This window comes from Antennarius striatus, chromosome 16 (genome assembly GCF_040054535.1).
Source record: "Antennarius striatus isolate MH-2024 chromosome 16, ASM4005453v1, whole genome shotgun sequence".
In the NCBI taxonomy this organism is placed as follows: Eukaryota; Metazoa; Chordata; class Actinopteri; order Lophiiformes; family Antennariidae; genus Antennarius; species Antennarius striatus.
In genome coordinates this window covers 6,626,177-6,644,335 of record NC_090791.1, presented here as the reverse complement: position 1 = coordinate 6,644,335, position 18,159 = coordinate 6,626,177, and the positions used below count along the sequence as shown (strand labels likewise).

The 18,159-nt window shown below is 41.6% G+C and overlaps 1 protein-coding gene across 1 annotated transcript in view; it reads right to left on the bottom strand.

Moving 5' to 3' along the window:
• Positions 1-18,159, bottom strand: part of smurf2 (SMAD specific E3 ubiquitin protein ligase 2) — a 41,371-nt gene that overhangs the window by 8,515 nt on the left and 14,697 nt on the right. The window contains exons 2-11 of the mRNA XM_068337681.1: positions 15,836-15,874; positions 14,251-14,359; positions 9,930-10,063; positions 8,015-8,080; positions 7,602-7,686; positions 7,300-7,383; positions 6,580-6,794; positions 5,205-5,289; positions 2,964-3,122; positions 2,786-2,833 (exon numbers count right to left, since the gene is read on the bottom strand). Of these exons, the coding sequence (XP_068193782.1) occupies positions 2,786-2,833; positions 2,964-3,122; positions 5,205-5,289; positions 6,580-6,794; positions 7,300-7,383; positions 7,602-7,686; positions 8,015-8,080; positions 9,930-10,063; positions 14,251-14,359; positions 15,836-15,874 (1,024 nt within the window). The remainder of the gene's footprint in view (positions 1-2,785; positions 2,834-2,963; positions 3,123-5,204; positions 5,290-6,579; positions 6,795-7,299; positions 7,384-7,601; positions 7,687-8,014; positions 8,081-9,929; positions 10,064-14,250; positions 14,360-15,835; positions 15,875-18,159) is intronic.

Sequence of the window (18,159 nt, the reverse complement as noted above, 5' to 3'; positions counted from 1 at the left end):
ATTCAGTACGGAAGTGTGGGCTGTAAAGTGATTCCAAGGTCACGATAAACATTTTCACAAAGACGATTTGATTAAGAACCTGTTGGCAGTGAAGCCAATAAATACAAGAACCCTAGAAGTGGATGCTCACCTCACCACAGAACAGATATGACAACACGTCACTATAAATTTCACACTCTCGTCTACCACACCGACCACTCCACTCTGACTGGAGTTCAGTTTCTAGTAGAATGCACTTTGGCTTTTCAATCACTTCCTGTTATCCCAGAAAGCCACAGGGCCCCACAGGACACTCGAGACCTCCTCATGAATCCCTTTATTTCCTGCAGACTAGACTCAGAGGGAGGGAAGGCAAGGGAGGGCAGGGCACTCCCCCGACAGCACCCACAGTCTGTACATGACTCAGAGGGTGGGAGAACAAGGACAAAAGAGGAAGCATCATTTCATGCACTTTCACCCATAAATCAAACATTCCTGCTTTGGTTCTGTCTCTAATGCTGCAGACGAACCGACATGTTACTACGCACACATCTCTGGTGTGTTTTTTGAAAGACGCTTACCTCAGGGAGAGGTCACTGTTAAAAAACAGAACAATGACCACAACAAATCACATATGTCGAAGGTATTTCTGCTGCAACTACAGCAGACAGGGATATTACACACTTTTATTCTTGATAAAAGGCAGATGTCCTTATGGCAATCCATGACAATGGAAAGCTGTTCCAGAATTTTGCTGCAATCTGCAGTAATAGAATCTGACAAAAACTGTGCTGAAGAGGTAATAGTTAATTATTATTACAGGATTCATGTAATTAGAATGAATTGCGGTTGGCTCAGGTGAAATAATGGACATGCAGTCATGGATAAATTCATTCAGTAAATTTCAAGCCAAGCTCAACGGGCTCTTCTCCAGAAGATTTACAGCACTCTACAGCCCAGATCACATTATTTAATATTTAAATTCAGAATAAAATCAAGCCACAAGAATGTGGAAACGTACTTAATAAAAACTTGCATGACTGTGGAGGAAATAAAAAAGTACCGGTAATAGCTATATACAGACAGACTTTCCATTCTGTGTAAAATGATTTCCGTGATATCATCTAAAATCACATGACTTTCTGGGTTTGAGGTGAAGGAAAGAAAATGTTTTTACTGAGCAAATCTTCACAAATTATTCAAATGGGTATTTTTTAAAGTAAAATTCAGTAAGTATCACCAGCAGTATTCCAGTGATGCGTGGAATGATGTTGGGGAGACTGTTTTCCTCCCCTTAGGACAAAAGGCTTTACAGTCCAGATGGAGGCTTCTTGCAGTTCCAAATTTTGCAGGCGGGCCGCCATTTGGTGGCCCTCCCTGTGCACTAATCTGACAGCCGGCTGCACATGGGGACCAATGGTATTCACCCATTGGAGGACGACTTGCTTTTCCTGAAAATTACTTTCTAAGTCATGATACAAGAGAGGCATTTTTGACATTTCCCTCAAGAGTTCTTGATTTTGGAAATGTGAATCAGTGAAAATCTGTCCAACTTGACTGCAGTTAACTTCATTATCTGCCCAACAAGTTGACTCTACAACAAATGCACCCAGTGGCTTTGTCTTCCTAGTCTACAAATGGACATTCTCAGAACATTCAGGAATGTGAAATATGCCATGAAAGACACTTTTTTCCCCCCTTCTTCTTTCTCTGGTCTGACAACCAAAGTCACAATGGCACATCATGACTTCAAAGAATACTGGACATAAAACACATTTTAATCAGGACGTCTTGAAGACAGAATACAGGAATTAAACTGCTACACACACACACACACACACACACACCGATACGTATATACATATTTATACACAGACACATACAGTACATACACATGACGAGCGTTTGTTCATACCTCCAAATGATCGTATGTATATATAGGATCACTATAATAATAATAGTGATCCTATGGATGACATTTTCACACATGTAGGCAGAATCATGCTCATGAAAAAATTCCTTCATTAATAACAAATGTGGAACGCTGGGCTACATTTTTAAAACTATTCAGAGGGCCATAGATGGAAAAAAGAAGCAATGTGAGTACGAAATCTTAAAGTTGTTCTTTGATCCATCAGAGGAGGAAAAGAAAAAAGAAACCTGATCTCTCAGTCAATGCATTCCATCTCTCTCTGCACGGGGAAGGAATGAGATCAGGCACAGGAGGCCCAACAAGTCACCCATATGCTGTGGAGCAAGGACCTATGGGTAATTTTACAGCTATCACTGCAGAGTATGTGTTTAAACAGCTGCACAGGAGAAGAGATTCTGAACACGTGCATCCATGCATACAGGCATGCATCAAGCACAGAAAGACTGAACCCCACACACATGAAGCCACACAGACTCGCACACACTGCTCATTCATTGACTTGTGCATCCGATTTATGCTCCGTTTCCTGGACGTCAGACCTCTCTCAGCCACAGAAAAAGCAGCCTCGGTTTACACTCATATCTGATGTCTGGCCAAAGCAAGCTTTGTGACGGATTGTGTGGTGAGATGCCTTCATGATTAAAATGGATCAGTAGAATTTGAATTCTTTCTGCGGAAAGGAAGGTGGAATGTGTATATGTGCAATTTATTTGTTTCTGTGAGTGTAAAAATACCAGCATCTACTCAGTTGAAGGGTCTGCTTCATCATCGTAATACATTGAAAGATTGGGAGGGAAAGTGAGTAAGTCTGCAAATGTCTGGGAGTGTGTATTTTAGTGTGTTAGGACTACAAGTTGGAGGCCCAAACCTTACCTGACATTCTGACTTTCCATGCCTCCTCGAGAACCATTGGGGCTTGGACTACAGAGGCGAAACAAAGAAAAAATGAAGACGGAAAATAAATCTCTCTGCTTTTACACTCCTTTCCTTTTTGTCGTCTAATTTACGTCACTACTGAATTTTCCTGACTCGAGGGGAATGCAGTACTCACTTTAGGACTAGATGGAGGTTGGCTGAGAGGCGCGGGTCAGTGAACTGCGTTGTTCGGTTATTGTGGTCAACAAAGTAAACTCTACCGGTGGCGGTGTTCCGTATCTCCCATCCAGGAGGCAGAGGACCTAGTTCCTCACAGTTCACATTACTCAGATCCCTGAAACACAGCAGACATGCACACAATTCACAATGAAGCATGCAAGAAAAATTGAGGCAACGCAGGGTGGGACAGAGGAAGAGAGACAAAGAACATACACTTCAAGTTCTAGGTATAAAACATACCAGAGCACTGACTAACTGGATTCAGGCGGACAACAGATTCCGAGATGTCTGAGAAATCACTTTTATTCTGTTTTTTCCTTCCATCTAAATTATTTACTGCTGCCCTACAACCCCTTTCAGCTGGACTCCATGGAGACACAAAAGTTCAGAAATTACAGAAGGATTGCAATGCTGGCGCTGTCTGTTTTGCAGCATTAAAGCCAAAAGAGACAAGAGCCTCACGAATCGTGATCGATTGGCCGCTGACGCGTCTGCTTTGCTGGAGTTGTCACCCAATAAGGTGTGGTGTGACCAATGGCCTCCAAGCAAGAGTGATGAAAATATCACACAGACAGAATACAAAAGAGCAGAAGCCAGGTACTACAACATCAGTCATGTTTTATTGATATCATTTGGAGTGCTCTCAAGACTGTTTTTTTGACTGTATGGTTGATAATTTGTTTTTAAATATGGTAATCAATATAACCCACCTGCCTAAATGACAATTGCCACTATTATGAACACTATTATGGCCAACTGCCCGCAACAAGTACAGCTAATGATCTTTTTTTGTCTCGTTAATCCCTTGTTTACAAAGCACTGACTGACATGAGATGTCTCACTATATGCAGATGATGCTACGCTATTTAGTTCTTCTTGAGAAGCACCAGCTCACAATTTGCCAATTGTTCTGTCTTTAGTCGGGTCAGTGTGAAGAAACAAAAGTAACTTGACTGTGGTGCTGTTTAGTGATCTCAGTGTGAAAATAGTTTTAGAGTACTGTAATGTAATTTGTCTCAGTAGCAATATGACAGAGATAGGATCATAAAATTAAGTATCTGTGGATAGTCCCACTTGGTCCGTTAAGAATTATTAAAAAATTCCTCTTGTTTAAAATTTTTTATCTTGTAACATCACAGTAATGCACTAGGACCAGGGATATTCAATTAAAAGTCACGGAGGTCCAGTTATTAAAATTTCCTCTTAGTATAAGGTCCGAACCCAAGACCAGTTTGTGTCTTGTAGCCAGCCCCTATGTCCACGTTTTCAGTTATCAATTTTTAATGCAGGATATTATTTAACTGAGTAACACCAGCTCTTACCATAAATAAAAGTAGATGCAGGCAAATAAATTTAAAGCCTTTATGTAAGATTAAAGAGCACACACAAACCTCAGAATTAAAAATAAACAAACAGAGCGAAATAACCCTTTTTTTCTCATAAATTAAAGAGGTCCCAGCCTAAATAACTGAAGGCCTACTGAAGGCCTACATTTCAAGTAAAAAGTAAATGACTGGCCTGACAGTCATTTAAATCTTGGTTGGAATGGACGTTAAGCAGTCCTTCACAACGGTCCCATCACTAAAAGATTTTTTATGTTGTCCCACAAATCCACAATATCGTTAGTGAACATTCGTTTGCATTTTGCTCAGTTATTTTGCCCTCAGCTCGGACTTCAGGGGATAACTTTGCTCAAAAGTTCTGTGCTTTGTTTCGTAGTGGTGTTTCACGTTACCTCTGTTAATTAATGCTACATGTTCGGGACATGTGAGGCGTGAGGGTTTTGAACTGCCTGACGGAAGAATAAACATTTTCTCCGTACACTCACTGTTAACCAGCGGTTTTCCTCATTAACCTCCCTTCGTTTGGAGCTATTCTGTCCTTACCGCCTCCCTTCCTCTGTTCTGCTGCAGCGGTAAACTCAGAGCGGTAGCGGCAGCGAGCTGTCTCACTTCCAAGTGCGCTGACAGAGCAGGTAAACAAACGATCTGATTGGCTGAACTGAGTGCAACTATTACCGTATTAGTTGGTTCGTCCATCTGTAGTCGCGACCGTCAGAAAAAAATTCTCCAAGAAAATCTACTCTCGTGAAATTTATCACGAGAGTAGTTCTGTCCGCGATGGTCTGGACAGAATTATCATGCGGTCCGGTTCCGGACCGCGGTCCACCATTTGGTGACCCCTGCACTAGACGTACCTTGGTACTCTTGGGTCGTGCCACGTGCTGACACCTGTCTGAGTGTGAAGAAAGTACACTTGGCCTTGTTGCGTGGTCCTCTGCTCTGTAGGAAGACATGAAAATGACAATACTAAATATGAGATTTGAAGCATCGTGATCAGTCAATGATGAGAAGGGCTGACTTTTTTTTCTCTTCGCTTTAGTATAATTAAAAAAAGCAGATGATTTAAGTACAACAGAATTGACACAGACTGACTAAAAAGTCAATAAAGAACCAAAACGGCAGCAAGGAGAGATGGAGGAAGGGGGTGGGGTGAGGGACAGTTGGAAAGCATAGGAGAGCAGAGATGGAGTGTATGACTTTAGATTTGGTGAGCTCATTTATCACAGCGTCACACACACCTCCATGGAGCATCATGTCAAACGGCTCGTCTCTGGCATCCCTTTGGATGTACCACCCTGCTTTAATAGCCACATAACCTTCCACACCCACAACAGCCAATGAGTACAAGATTTACATTCAAACAAAGGGTGATACCTCTGGGCTAGAGGAGTTGAATAACTGGTAAAGTGTTACGTATCACCTCCTTATCTGAAAGACTGCAGGAGGATATGCTTCTGCTCTTCTGACTTTCAAATCCTGTGAACATAAACTAAACTCTGTTTGTCTGCATGGAGGACTGCAGCTACTGTGTGTATATATGTGTTTGCTTTCACATGAATGTGTCTGATTGTGTGCATAAAAGGAGAACAGAGGGGGAAGTGAATGGCTGCCGCCAGGCTCTAACAGCGACATCAAATTCAATTAGATCGTCTAAAATGGAGCCAGTATTTCAGTCTCCTTGTGTGGAGCTGCACTGAATGAAGCTACAGTTTAACCGGGCAGACAAGAGGCCGGCCGATGTCATTAACACCGCAACATTACAATCATGATACGATTCAAAGTGGAAATAGGGTGTTTTTATTGAGGATAAAAAGCCCCAACAAACTCCAGTGTAATCAGGATATGAAATATTTATCTGTCTCATGCAGTCCTCATAATTTAGTGCTGCGATTTCCAAATCTGTTAGTTTGAATGATTGCACAATGAATGCCATTTAACACTTTTGCATACTGTATAAAACAAGTTAAAGCTGCCATTTGTTTTCATCAAACTAAGGCAGTCTTTTGGTTGGCTTGGTCAAGTTAACATCTGAAATTCTGCAAAATCTTAATCCATGTGCAGTAAATTCCAGTATAACTGTTTAAAACCTGATTATATTCGCTTATCTAGTAATGCATAAATCACCCATTGGTTTTACTGTACCGTAATTATAACTGAGCAATAGGTTAAATGTTCAACATATATATACAGCCTGTGAAGTCCACCATAAGCTGGTGCTGCTCTACTAACCATATCCCTCAGGAAGATCTGGAGGTGTGTGCAGGTGGGTTCTGCTCATGTAGTTTCGGTGCCTCTGGGAGCGGACCCTTCTCTCCTGGGCCCTCTGGTCGCCACTGCTGGGAGGCAACGCTGTGGTGGGCGTGGCCCCATTCGTGCTGATGGGAGTGTTCTCGTCCACGATGCAGCTGAGTGGCCGACCGGGGCTCGAGTACTCTGATGCGGGCCTGAGAACAGTAAGATGCAAAAAAGAAAGGTAATGGGTTACAAATGAAGACAGTAAAGCTTAAAAGATTGAAAAGACAGAAGTCATTATTACAAATTCCAACAAATCAATAAGTCTTTGAGAAGTCTTCATCTGCTCAACAGGAAATCAATACAACGCAACTTACGAGCAGTCCATCAAGAACAGTCCATCAAAAACCGATTTGATGAAAGTAGATGAAGTCAAGCTTTGTAAGAATAAAATGATAAAGAAAGTAAAAGAAAAGACAAAAATGGAAACAGCAGGGAGACATTGTCTCTATCTCTCTACTCTGTCAGCTTAGTGACTTTTCTTAAACATTAGCAGTCTGTCTGAGACCTTTTTTGAGGAGCCCACTTTGGGATTTTTTGGACAGGTTTCCCCAGGTTGGGAGTACTGAGGGAAGAAATGAGCTCGTCCATCACCCCGCTGCTGTTTGATTTACAAGGTCTGGGTTTGAGTTTCTGTGGGCTGCAGAGAGCACTCACCTGGTAGGCCTCTCCCACTGTGTGGTGCGAGTGATGTGGTTCAAGTATTGGATTCGTCCAGATGCTGTCCTCCTCTCCTCCCAGCTGGCAGCAGGAACATACAAACACAGGAGTGAGCGAACATAGTTAAGCAGCCACAGAAACGTCTAGGAGTGTTCGGTCTCCCACTGTCTCGCCGCATGTAAATATTTTTTTCCATAAATCTTAACTGACGCACTTAAAGGCAGGGTTTATTAGGATTTGCAATCGACCTCTGAAAAAAAGTTTCCTCAGAGAAGATAAGAGGTTTTCCCCAAACTCACCCATCTGGAAGATCATTGTCAAACAGACGACTGCAGTCCACCACGGGGCCTCCTGTGCCTATCCGGTCCCGAGACTGCAGGCTCACTGCAGCAACACATGGAAGACAGATGCACTTACTAGATGACGGCACAGCAGATTACGGCACAAGTACAAATATTTTATCGAAGGACAGAATTGAATTGTATCTCTTTATGAGTTTGAGAGATTCCTTTTATCAGTGGTATCCTGGGGAGACTGTAAAAGGGAGTTTAAATTTTCCCTCAGCAGGGACAGTCTGGTATTGTGAAATTGAAAGATTTTCCGCTGTCATCGGCTTTTGGAACAACTAAACAATTAAAAAAACATAACTGAAGGAATGATTCTTGTAAATCTTTCTGTGCTACGACATGATTCTTTTTTGATCAGTACTCACCTACTATCTGGCCTCTAACTGTGTCGCTGTCATTGGGGCTCAGCTTGTTCAAGTCTAGTCTCTGGTCTGTGGACAGAAGTGCCAAAGGTAGAGACAAAGAGAAAGAAAGACAGAGGATCCATCAGTGTCAGAGACCTGCACTATATATTTTGCTACACTAGCATGTGTTGAGATGCATTTTTTTCCTCCAAGTCCCATTCTCTGTATCATTTACATCACTCAAGTCGAGTCCTCTCCCCTTTATTATCCCTCTCTCATTCTTCTGTGTGTAGACCACAGCTTGGCTGTGCCCTGGAACAGATGGTCTGGTCTGTGGAACAGCCATGGGCTGTAAAAATCTCACTGAGCATCAGTACAGAGCATGCTTCAGTTCAAATGCAGAGGTCAAACATTTGACAAATTTTAGTACAAAGCCTGCACTATTCCACTCAGTCTTAGCATGGACATGAACTTCTGCCAAAGTCTGGAAACTCTTTGTCTGAACTTCTTACAGTCTGGAATTTGAGAGTGAGGGAGAAGGAGAGAGACCAGGCAGGAAGAAAAAAAAAAAGAACAGACAAAAAAAAAAGTTGCCTGCAGACATGAGAAATGCCACTATCTGCACTCTGTTGTCTGGGTGTCATGCAGATCAGCCCAGGATGTCTGTCTAGACTAAACAGGGACGAAAACAGGCAATGGTCAAACTGTTACAAGGCTGGCCGGAGGTCAGCAGCCACAGAGAAAACAGAAAACACAAGACAGTTAAATGTATGGTCAGGAGTGCACTCACGGGTACCTCCCTTTATATAAGACAAGAAACACAGACACACTGCAATTAGAAATAAATGTTACCGTCAACCAAAGACAGTGTGCAATTATACACAAATATTCTAGTCAACCAAATGCCCGCTCCAAGGTCTGTGGATGGCAGAAAACTGCAACTGCTGGTGAATTCCACACAAACTAAAAGAAACAGAAGAATGACAAATACTCACAGGGAGACAGAAACCACAACAGAGAGAACACTACAAATCCACACTTACACTTAAATAGCTGTACAATCATGCATGTCTGCGTGAAATGACCGGTTGTCTAGATCGGCAGACTGAGATAGAGGGAAGTTAGTCAGTGATATTTCATGTGTGTGTGTGTGTGTGGATGTGCTGCCAGTCTACAGAGGAGACTGAAGAGGAAACTAGAGGGTGAGGCGGAGGCCAGGAGAGAGGGGAAATGCAGAAGCAAACCACTCACAGCTGTGGCACAAGGCTCAGGTTTCCTGTGTTCCTCCAGGAAAACAACAACGTCAGGGGCTTCTAGGAAAAGCAGTGGGATTCTTTCCCGCTTCTGCTTACAAGGATGCGGGCCTAGAGAGCAGGTACCAGACTGCTTTTACCAGGAGCCGCTAACTAAAGCCTTCGTCTCATCTATCCAGTTAGTTTCTGACAGGAGGTATTTTTACAGTAATTGTGGGGTGATGTTGATTGGCTCTTCCTGTTCTGGCAGGCGGCCAGAGTGTTGACCCCTCTGGCACACAGGTCTGGCCTCTGTCAGACCTAGTAAGGGAGACAGGACACTAAACGGAGCTGCTCCACATCTGTCACTTAGCCTGACGGCAGTAGAGTGCTCCTCACTCCTGTTTCTGCTCACAGGGCAGGTAAGAGACTGGGTGAGATGCACATGCCCTCATTTAGCCGTTTTACCTGTTGATCAGCTCCAATGCTCTTCAAAAACATCCCATCAGTGGCGGGACATGACCACACAGAACCAACCTGGGACCACTTGTAAATACATTCCTTTGCAGTGCTACTGGTGGAAACAATCCCGGTTTCTTTCTTATATAACTTTGGTCTTCATTACACCAGGTCCACTGGTCCGATACAGCACCGAGATTTCACAACATGATAAGAAATGACACCAGTGTGTCACTGACACTTACAGCCTGTGTCTTTAAGGCGATTGATAGCGTTTGACAGGAGGCGGACGCAGCCCAGGAACCCGGCCCCTTGTTTCTTGTGAATCTTCTTGTGATTCCACACGCTGATTGTGACAGAATCTGATTTCCCAATGTACCTGAAGGGAGACACCAAAAAGACGAGCAGCATTTAATATTAAATATGGACAACAAAATCATGAGAATCACTGTTTGAAACATGATTACTGAGTGATAATGGAACAATCACACATTGTAACTAGGGCAGAAACGATTTTGTCGAATAACCAGATCACCAAATTTTAACCAGACGGGGGGTGCTAGATGAAAAACATGATCTAGAGTGTACCAAATTTATAATCTGCAATAAACATACATTTCACACCTTACATAAATGTGAGATTCTCGTGTCTGAGAGGCAACCAGAAGTACAGTAATGTCAATACTGTTGCTTCCTGCAATCCATTAACCAGACATCATATAAAAGACTCTTGTCGATGAACTAATGACGCAGCAACCTCTACTGTTTAATACAAGCTTACAGGTGCTGTTGTTTTAGTGCACACAGCTGGCGTGAGGTCATTCAATAACATTATTTTGACTGTTTGGAGCCACCTCGACATGGGAGCTCACCTGCTGTTGTGAAAACAGACTTTGGGGTGAATAAAATGAGTCATAGTTTTGGGTGACTTCATTAAACATTGTGGGAACAAAAAGTCAACAAAGTCGACACAGGGAGAGAAAATAACGAGTCGGGTGTGTGTGTGTGTGTGTCTGTCACAGTCATGATCTCAATCAGTGGGAAATACTGTAATTATATTCTGTACCAACAGCCAAAGTTGTGTAGCTAGATAAAACAGACAGATTATTTCCTGACTGTCTCCATCCGTCTCCTTCAGTTTACTCGTGCTTTTCTCTTCTCTTTCCCTCCTTGGGTGTGATAAAATCTCATCATGTGAACCTGTTGCGGCACATCTGCTCGGGTGGCCTCCTCTCTTCAGTCTAAAGCTAATCATTTGAATGATTTGCAGAACTGCATCCCACTGTAATTATCACGCCGCTTACCAAAAGGGATATGAAACAATGGGCTGTGAGTAAGACGTCTGGACATTTTGAGACAATGCCAAATGCCTGTCTGGGGTGCAATGTGAGAGAGCTGCTCTGTCAGACAGGCTGTACGGGAGGGAAGCATTACAACCAAACTCCAGTCATCTGGATCACCCTCAATGTAATAAACATCATTAGTCAAGCTTGGATTTTTTAATACCATTCCTAGGCAATAATACACACCCCACATAAAAACAATGGAAACTGCAATAAAAGCAAAAATATGCAGATTTTAACAGTGAGATGCAACAAGTCTCTGCCAGGAACAGAAGGTCCATTTAAAAAAAAACACAAGGCAACAATGACATAAGAGATAAAATGAGAACAAATCACTGTGCAATCCTGCTTCTAAACCAGGGCTCTTTGCTTATTCCTGCATTACCCAGTAAGTACATGAAATGGTTGTGGAGGAGCTCAACTGATTTGATGTAGAAAAGAAAAACAATAAAGCTAAATCCTGACATTAAGTCAGATGTTACGTCTGAATACTGAAGAGCTAAAGGTAATGAGTATAACTTTATTTATCCCTTAATGAACACTTTAAGAAAATCACGTAATTAACAGATAGTCATCAGTTCATATTATCCTGAATTATCCAGCTAACACAAAATCACAGTTCTCCCCCTTAGCTTGTACCCATCCGTTGTGTTTTGTGCATCCCCATGTAGTGTAGTGTGTCCCGTTTCTTGAGGGGATGGAGGGGTAGTGGTCAACTAGAGCTACAGATGAAACTTCAAACAAATTGCTTTCAGATGCTGAGTCAAAATGGAGGGGTAGAAGGTAGTGGTAAAAAAAATCCCAGAAAAATTGTGAACAGAGGCAGCATACATGAAGATGGCGATCGTTCTAGTGAAATTTAAAAAAAACAAACAACTTTTATACATCTTCTCAAATAATCTAATTATCAGATATTCAAAGGAATATCTGATAGTACAATTTCCTCCGGGATTAATAAAGTATCTATCTATCTATTTAATGTACTGTAGATGCAAAGGAATATCATTCATTCATTCATTTTCTGCCGCTTTATCCGCCATAGCAGGTCTCGGGGAGCTGGATATCATGAAATATGTAATGGGATTGTTGCAAGACTTGACAAAAATCAACATTTACACTTTCTTACCAATGATATTCTCATGCATAGTTTGTGTTACTTTCACCTATTCTTTTGTTCTGTCCTGTAAATTCATCACCAGTTGGTCATGGCAGCAGGGACAGACTTATATAGAACCATAATACTTTCATGTTTTCAAGAGACACGGAACAAACAAGGAATCTAATCTGATATCCAGAAGAAGATAAATCTGGTGCTGAATAGCCTGACTCTTGTATTTGTTTGCTGTGAATAAATGTCTGTTATATTTATCTTAACAATGTAATCTTATCTACTGATGATATGATGAGAGGCATCCCATTTCCTAGATAAACAATTTCAATCACTATCCCTTGAAACTCTGTTAAAAGACAAACTGAGATTGGTCATTAGTCAAATAAAGTCCTTAATGGTGGTACGTAGTGCTTCAAGAGAAAACAAGGCAGTCAGGGACTGCAACATCCCGCGACACCTCTGAATTCAAAATTTTACCCTGATCTACTTGCATAGGTTAAAGATCAAAGCTAGTGCTCTGACCTACTGTCATTGATCAAAGCACTAGCTTTGATTTATGATCTTACTCACACTGGCCTTCTCCCTCGCCTTTCTATCTTTTCCAGTTCCTGAGTGTACAAAAGTTGTAATTTGACCTTGATGTACTTTTCTCACGGTCAAGGTCATCATCTCATTTTCATTCCCTTTGCTGCCCAAGTAATGTGCTTTTTGTTTTATCTTTCAATGTGCAATGGTTGCAAAGATATTTGGTGGACTAACGAACGGATCAACGGATGAATGGACGAACAGATGAACACACGAACACTGACAATTACAATACATCACTGCTTTGAAGTGGGATGCAATTACAATACATTGCGGGATGTAACCAGCTCAGATGGTGGGAGGAAAAACGGACATAAGTGCGCATAAAAGTGTGAGTGAGTGCTTTCCTCATTTCAATCATGTCCTGTAATTTTATTGATGGTGCAGACAGAGTGATCTTTGTGAGAGACAGACAACCAGATAGACTGTCTGCTATCCTTGGCATGCACGCACACCACACACATGCACGCACACCACACACATGCACGCACACCACACACACAATACACTCTCACATGAACACAAACAATGAATGGAAAGGAGTCACTGCCAACAAATTTAATGCAGTAATCTGTATTCTTGACACCAGGTGTTGCAGGCAGTATTTTCATTGTGAGCCAGCCAGACGCTCTGGGCCCTCAGTGCCCTCCTCTGACACGCCGCCTGAGTCTGTCAGGAGGATAAACACTGACACATGGCTACCTGATAATGATCTTATCGCTGACACAGACACCCAAGCAGTTTCCACATAAACTCCACTCAGCCCCATCTGAAAATTCTTTGAGGATATTACTATGGAGAAGCTCCTCCATCAATCAGTCTTTAAGGTGGGTGCTTAAATTTTTTCCCTCTCTTGTCAAATGTGACAATTTAACAGCCATGTAGAGAGAGGTGTCCTGTAACCCCGGCAACCAAACAAACGGAGACATGTGCTTCCTTTCGTTGTTGGCTACGCATGACTGTTGAATAAACACAGAGGCGAATACTGGAAACTTTCACTCTCACATTTTCACTCACGCGCTCAGATTTTTATTTTTTTTTCCAGGTTGCTTTCACAGGACAAACCATCTTAGGGAAAGGCAGTTGGGAACAACAGGACAAGCATGTGTTTCTTTTAATGGAAGAAAATACTATTGAAGACACCCCTCCTTTTTTGTTTCTTTAAATACTGCTCCGAGGGACATTTTTAGACTCCTTGCTGGAGTTGGAGCATTATGTCATTACACAGCATCTAGATAAGTGAGACAGCAGATGCAAGAACTGTTTCCATCTGTTATTGTTTAGGTCTGTGTTGATGACACAGCCTGATGCTTCCCAGCATGCTCACTTATTGAGCTTAGAGAAAGAAGACATAAAAGCTGTGAGACACCGTAAAAGCCCAAGCAGGTTCTCAAACTTCTGTTTTTAATTGGATTAAGTCTTTAGGAAGGCAGGAGGTATTCAAAAGGAAGGAATCAGATTTTTCTTTCTAAGTGAAAACATGTCAGACGGTGCTTCATGAGAAATATCACAGTGTCTGGGACTCACAGGTCATAGTGTTGATTCCACTTGGGGTCAAGTGTGTTCCTCACAGTGTCTGTCGAGTGGCATTGCCCTGAGCCGTCAACAACAACCTTGGCAAAGGGATCAGGTAAGCCTTCAGGGAAAAAAGGAATCACAACAACCCAGTTACACAGATACACCAATGAGAAATAACATTGCAGAAAACGACACAACCGACAGAGGTTTTTTGTGCTGTCTGTAACACTAGACTAAATGAGATTGCTTGGTGATCAAGGTTTAATTTTGGGTGACTAAATTTACTAATTGAATAGCATGCAACTTTATGAGTTAGCTAGCTTGTGTAAAATAGTTCCTTAGTTCGAAATGCCATTATAAACACAACTTTTTATAAAACAATTTATGCATTTGAAGCCAGGTTCACATCAGGTTTTTCATGTCTCACGTAATGAGAATCTCCACAGGTTATCTTTTCTCGAATCTCAAACATGTACAAACTACAAGGTTCGAAATTAACAGGGCATCGTATAATACGGGATTCCATAACAATTCTCACCCGTAGGCAGCAATAAATGCACCACTTCACCTGATTTCACAAGAACCAACAGCGGGGACATAACAAAATGACTCAGACTGTTGCCGTCATGATTGACCGGCTTTGCGGTGTGAAAACAGGAGAAACCGTTGTGGACGAGGATGCGGTTGGAGAGATGTGTTCAACAAGGGATGCCGATCCTTTGATAAGATTTGAACTTTCAGGTTACAGTGGTATGCTAGCTAAAATTAGCATAAAAGGTACAATGTTACTGGTTGTAGCGCTCTTGATCAGAAGGTACTAATGGAATCATCCACATTGCACCTCCTAAAAATCACTCATTTGAATATGCTTATCTGTAAGCAGACTGGAAGATATGAGATCTGTAAACGCCTCCCTCCACCAGATAATCTCGGGATATAGGACCGGCTGAAGTACCAGACCGGATTTCCCCTCTGTCTCTCAGGAGGGGTGAATCAGGACAAAATCAGGGTGTAAAAATGAGCTTAATGTAAGCAAAACTGTCACATTTATGGACAGGCACAAAGACTTTTACTTCTGGTTTCAATATGCTCTCCATCTACCCCCCTAACTGAGTGTTTGCTCAGCTCCTGGGCGTTGGAATGGCAGGAATGGGCACCACAGAAACCACCTGAGTGAGCAGAAGGCCTATAACATGTTCATTCACCATGACAGCCTGAGCCAAACACACCCAAACACTAGCAGCACGTGAGATGGAGTCTTCAGTGGACAAAATGTGTTAGATATTTTATGTAGCGTGTTTGTGGGAAAGCGCCCCAAAATCTATTCACTATATCATATTCATTATGCAACGTTGTAGATCCAGTATGTCAGGAATTATGCCAGAGTGATTTTTTTTAAATAATGTGATGGGGTATTATGCAAAATTGTGTGTCTCTGAGGGCTTGTGACAGCTGACAGAAAACACTCACCCATCCCAGAGGGATCAAAAAATTTATATTGCTTGCATCATGTACCCACAAAACCATAAGCACAAACAAAACAGGGTGTGAAAAGCAAATATAGGGTTATCAGCTGTGATTGGCAGATACTTACGGAAGAAATCTTTTTTCACCAGGTTTTTGGCACAGAGTACTAGAAAAAGAGAGAAAAGGGAGTGAGTGAAGGACAAATTCAACATACTATATAATGAATGGTTGTGCATGGGCAGGACATGGTTTATGTCATTCAGGATTCAAGAAAGAAAACACACTGCTGATATACAACCACAACTGGAACAGATCACACAAGCCACTTCTGACCTATAAGTAACATTTTAAAGATATTTTCAATAATGTTAGAGCACAGAATCACTAAAATGTGTATGAATACACCCGCAAATTAACACCTATGAGCATAAACTCATCATCAATAAATTGAGCAATCCAGCTAGAGGACAGGACATTTCATCCCACTCAGGCCTGCCTGCTGCAGGGAAGTTCAGAGCCATGGAGGCGGTTGCTGAGGTGACGAGACAGACGGTTGGAAGAGGAAGATCAGTCACCACCTGGGCGTCTGGAGTTACAGTTTCAGTTTGTTAGTCAGACCCATGGAAATACAGCCTCGTTTTGATATGTGAAGTTATATAATGTGGAAACTTTAAATCCTGTAATGACACACTGAGCTCAGACTTTAACTCATCAGTATTTGAATTTGTCAATAACTTCCTGAAAAAGGTACACTTTTTACTTTTATTTCTAGATTTAAAATTGACCTCAGAGCTGGGAGAAAGGGTGTTGCCATGTTTATTTTATGTTTTCTTTTGTCATAAAATATGTTATAAATTTGTTTGCATAGTTAAATGTTTAGCTAGGATTTTTATGCTTAATTTTAACTAATGAATTCTGTTTTCTCCAGGCACCAACCATTTTCAGGATACTGAAATATATATTCCCTTGGATTTTTTCACATGATTTAAACTGATTATATTTTGTGCAATAAGAAGCAGCAGCTTGTGATGCTTTTTTTTCCGTGTGTGAGAGTGTAAGTGGAATCTCTTAGGAGATAAAAATAGTTGCTTTTACACAACAACTGACGAGTTAAAAGACCAAAGGCATGACTGATCACTAGGAAATAGCAGATTAATCAATGCTGGAAACAGTTGTTAGACCGAGCTGCACGGGAAGCCTCCTTGCTGCCATGTCTTGCTGCTCAAACTGGTGAGGACACTGAGCATTTACTTTGCTAACAAAAAGAGACAAAGGCAATGCATAATGTCCGACTGCAGGTTAAATCACACAATCTGCAGCCGCCTTCAAATTCATGTGTCCACTCTGCCCTGAGCCACATAAACAGCAACACACACACAGACACACTAACACATGTGAAACATCACCTCGAATCACTTTTAAGTCTAAGCTGGAACAATTTTGCCCAACAGGAAACAGAGGGAGGAGGACATACCGTCTGAGTGCTGTGTCGACAAAATTAAATACACAAGTCATTGGCTTCACCATTGGCAAATACAGTTACAGTTACATTCGCTTAAAGATACACAAGGCACACAGGGACAAACACGCGGTTATGTGTTTAATGACAAGAGCCTATTTTAGAAAAAAAAAAAAGAGGGAGGAGCAAAGAACAGATGATTGAACTGGGGGCAGAACATGCTCGACAGATGAAGAAGAATTTCTTTCTGCAAACATCCCTGGGAATGTGTTACGTTCCAGTGAAACCCACCTCATTTCTAAAACATCTGGTATGCATCATTTCAGGCTGCGGTCTTCCTGAAAACACAGACGAGCGTGTGCATTAACACACACACACACACACACACACACACACACACACACACACACGCACCTCTCCACTGCAGTGATCTTATCAATCATTAGCAGGCCCAGAGGAATGTGGCTGTCGATGTGTATGTGCTCCAAAGCTTTAGGAGAAGTGAGACACTGGAGTAACACAACAGGTGACACTTTATATGATGCTTGTGGCCACAAAATGAAAAACAGGGACACAATATAATAATATAATTTATTTTATTAATAAAATGTGTCTAGACTGACAAACCAGTTCAGCAAAGGATGTTATGTAATTTGTCTGGTCTATTTGTTTGCAGGATTATGTAAAAACTGAAGAATGAATTGGCATGAAATTGTCAACAAAGATTTATTATCCTAGAGGGAGATACATTTTGGTGATGAACCACATCAGGACATTTTTAAAAGGATTCTATAACATTGTGAATAGGTAAGCTTTTATTGTTTAGAACCATGCAAAAAACACATCTGTTAGGATAAATCTTACAGTAGGACAGACTACTAACTGTATGTATTGAGAGTGTGTGCTAGGCAGGTCACTGAATCATAAAGTTTAGACTGAAAAATGAGTGAACAAACCAAATCACTAGCCCAACCATTCAGATCCACATGTTG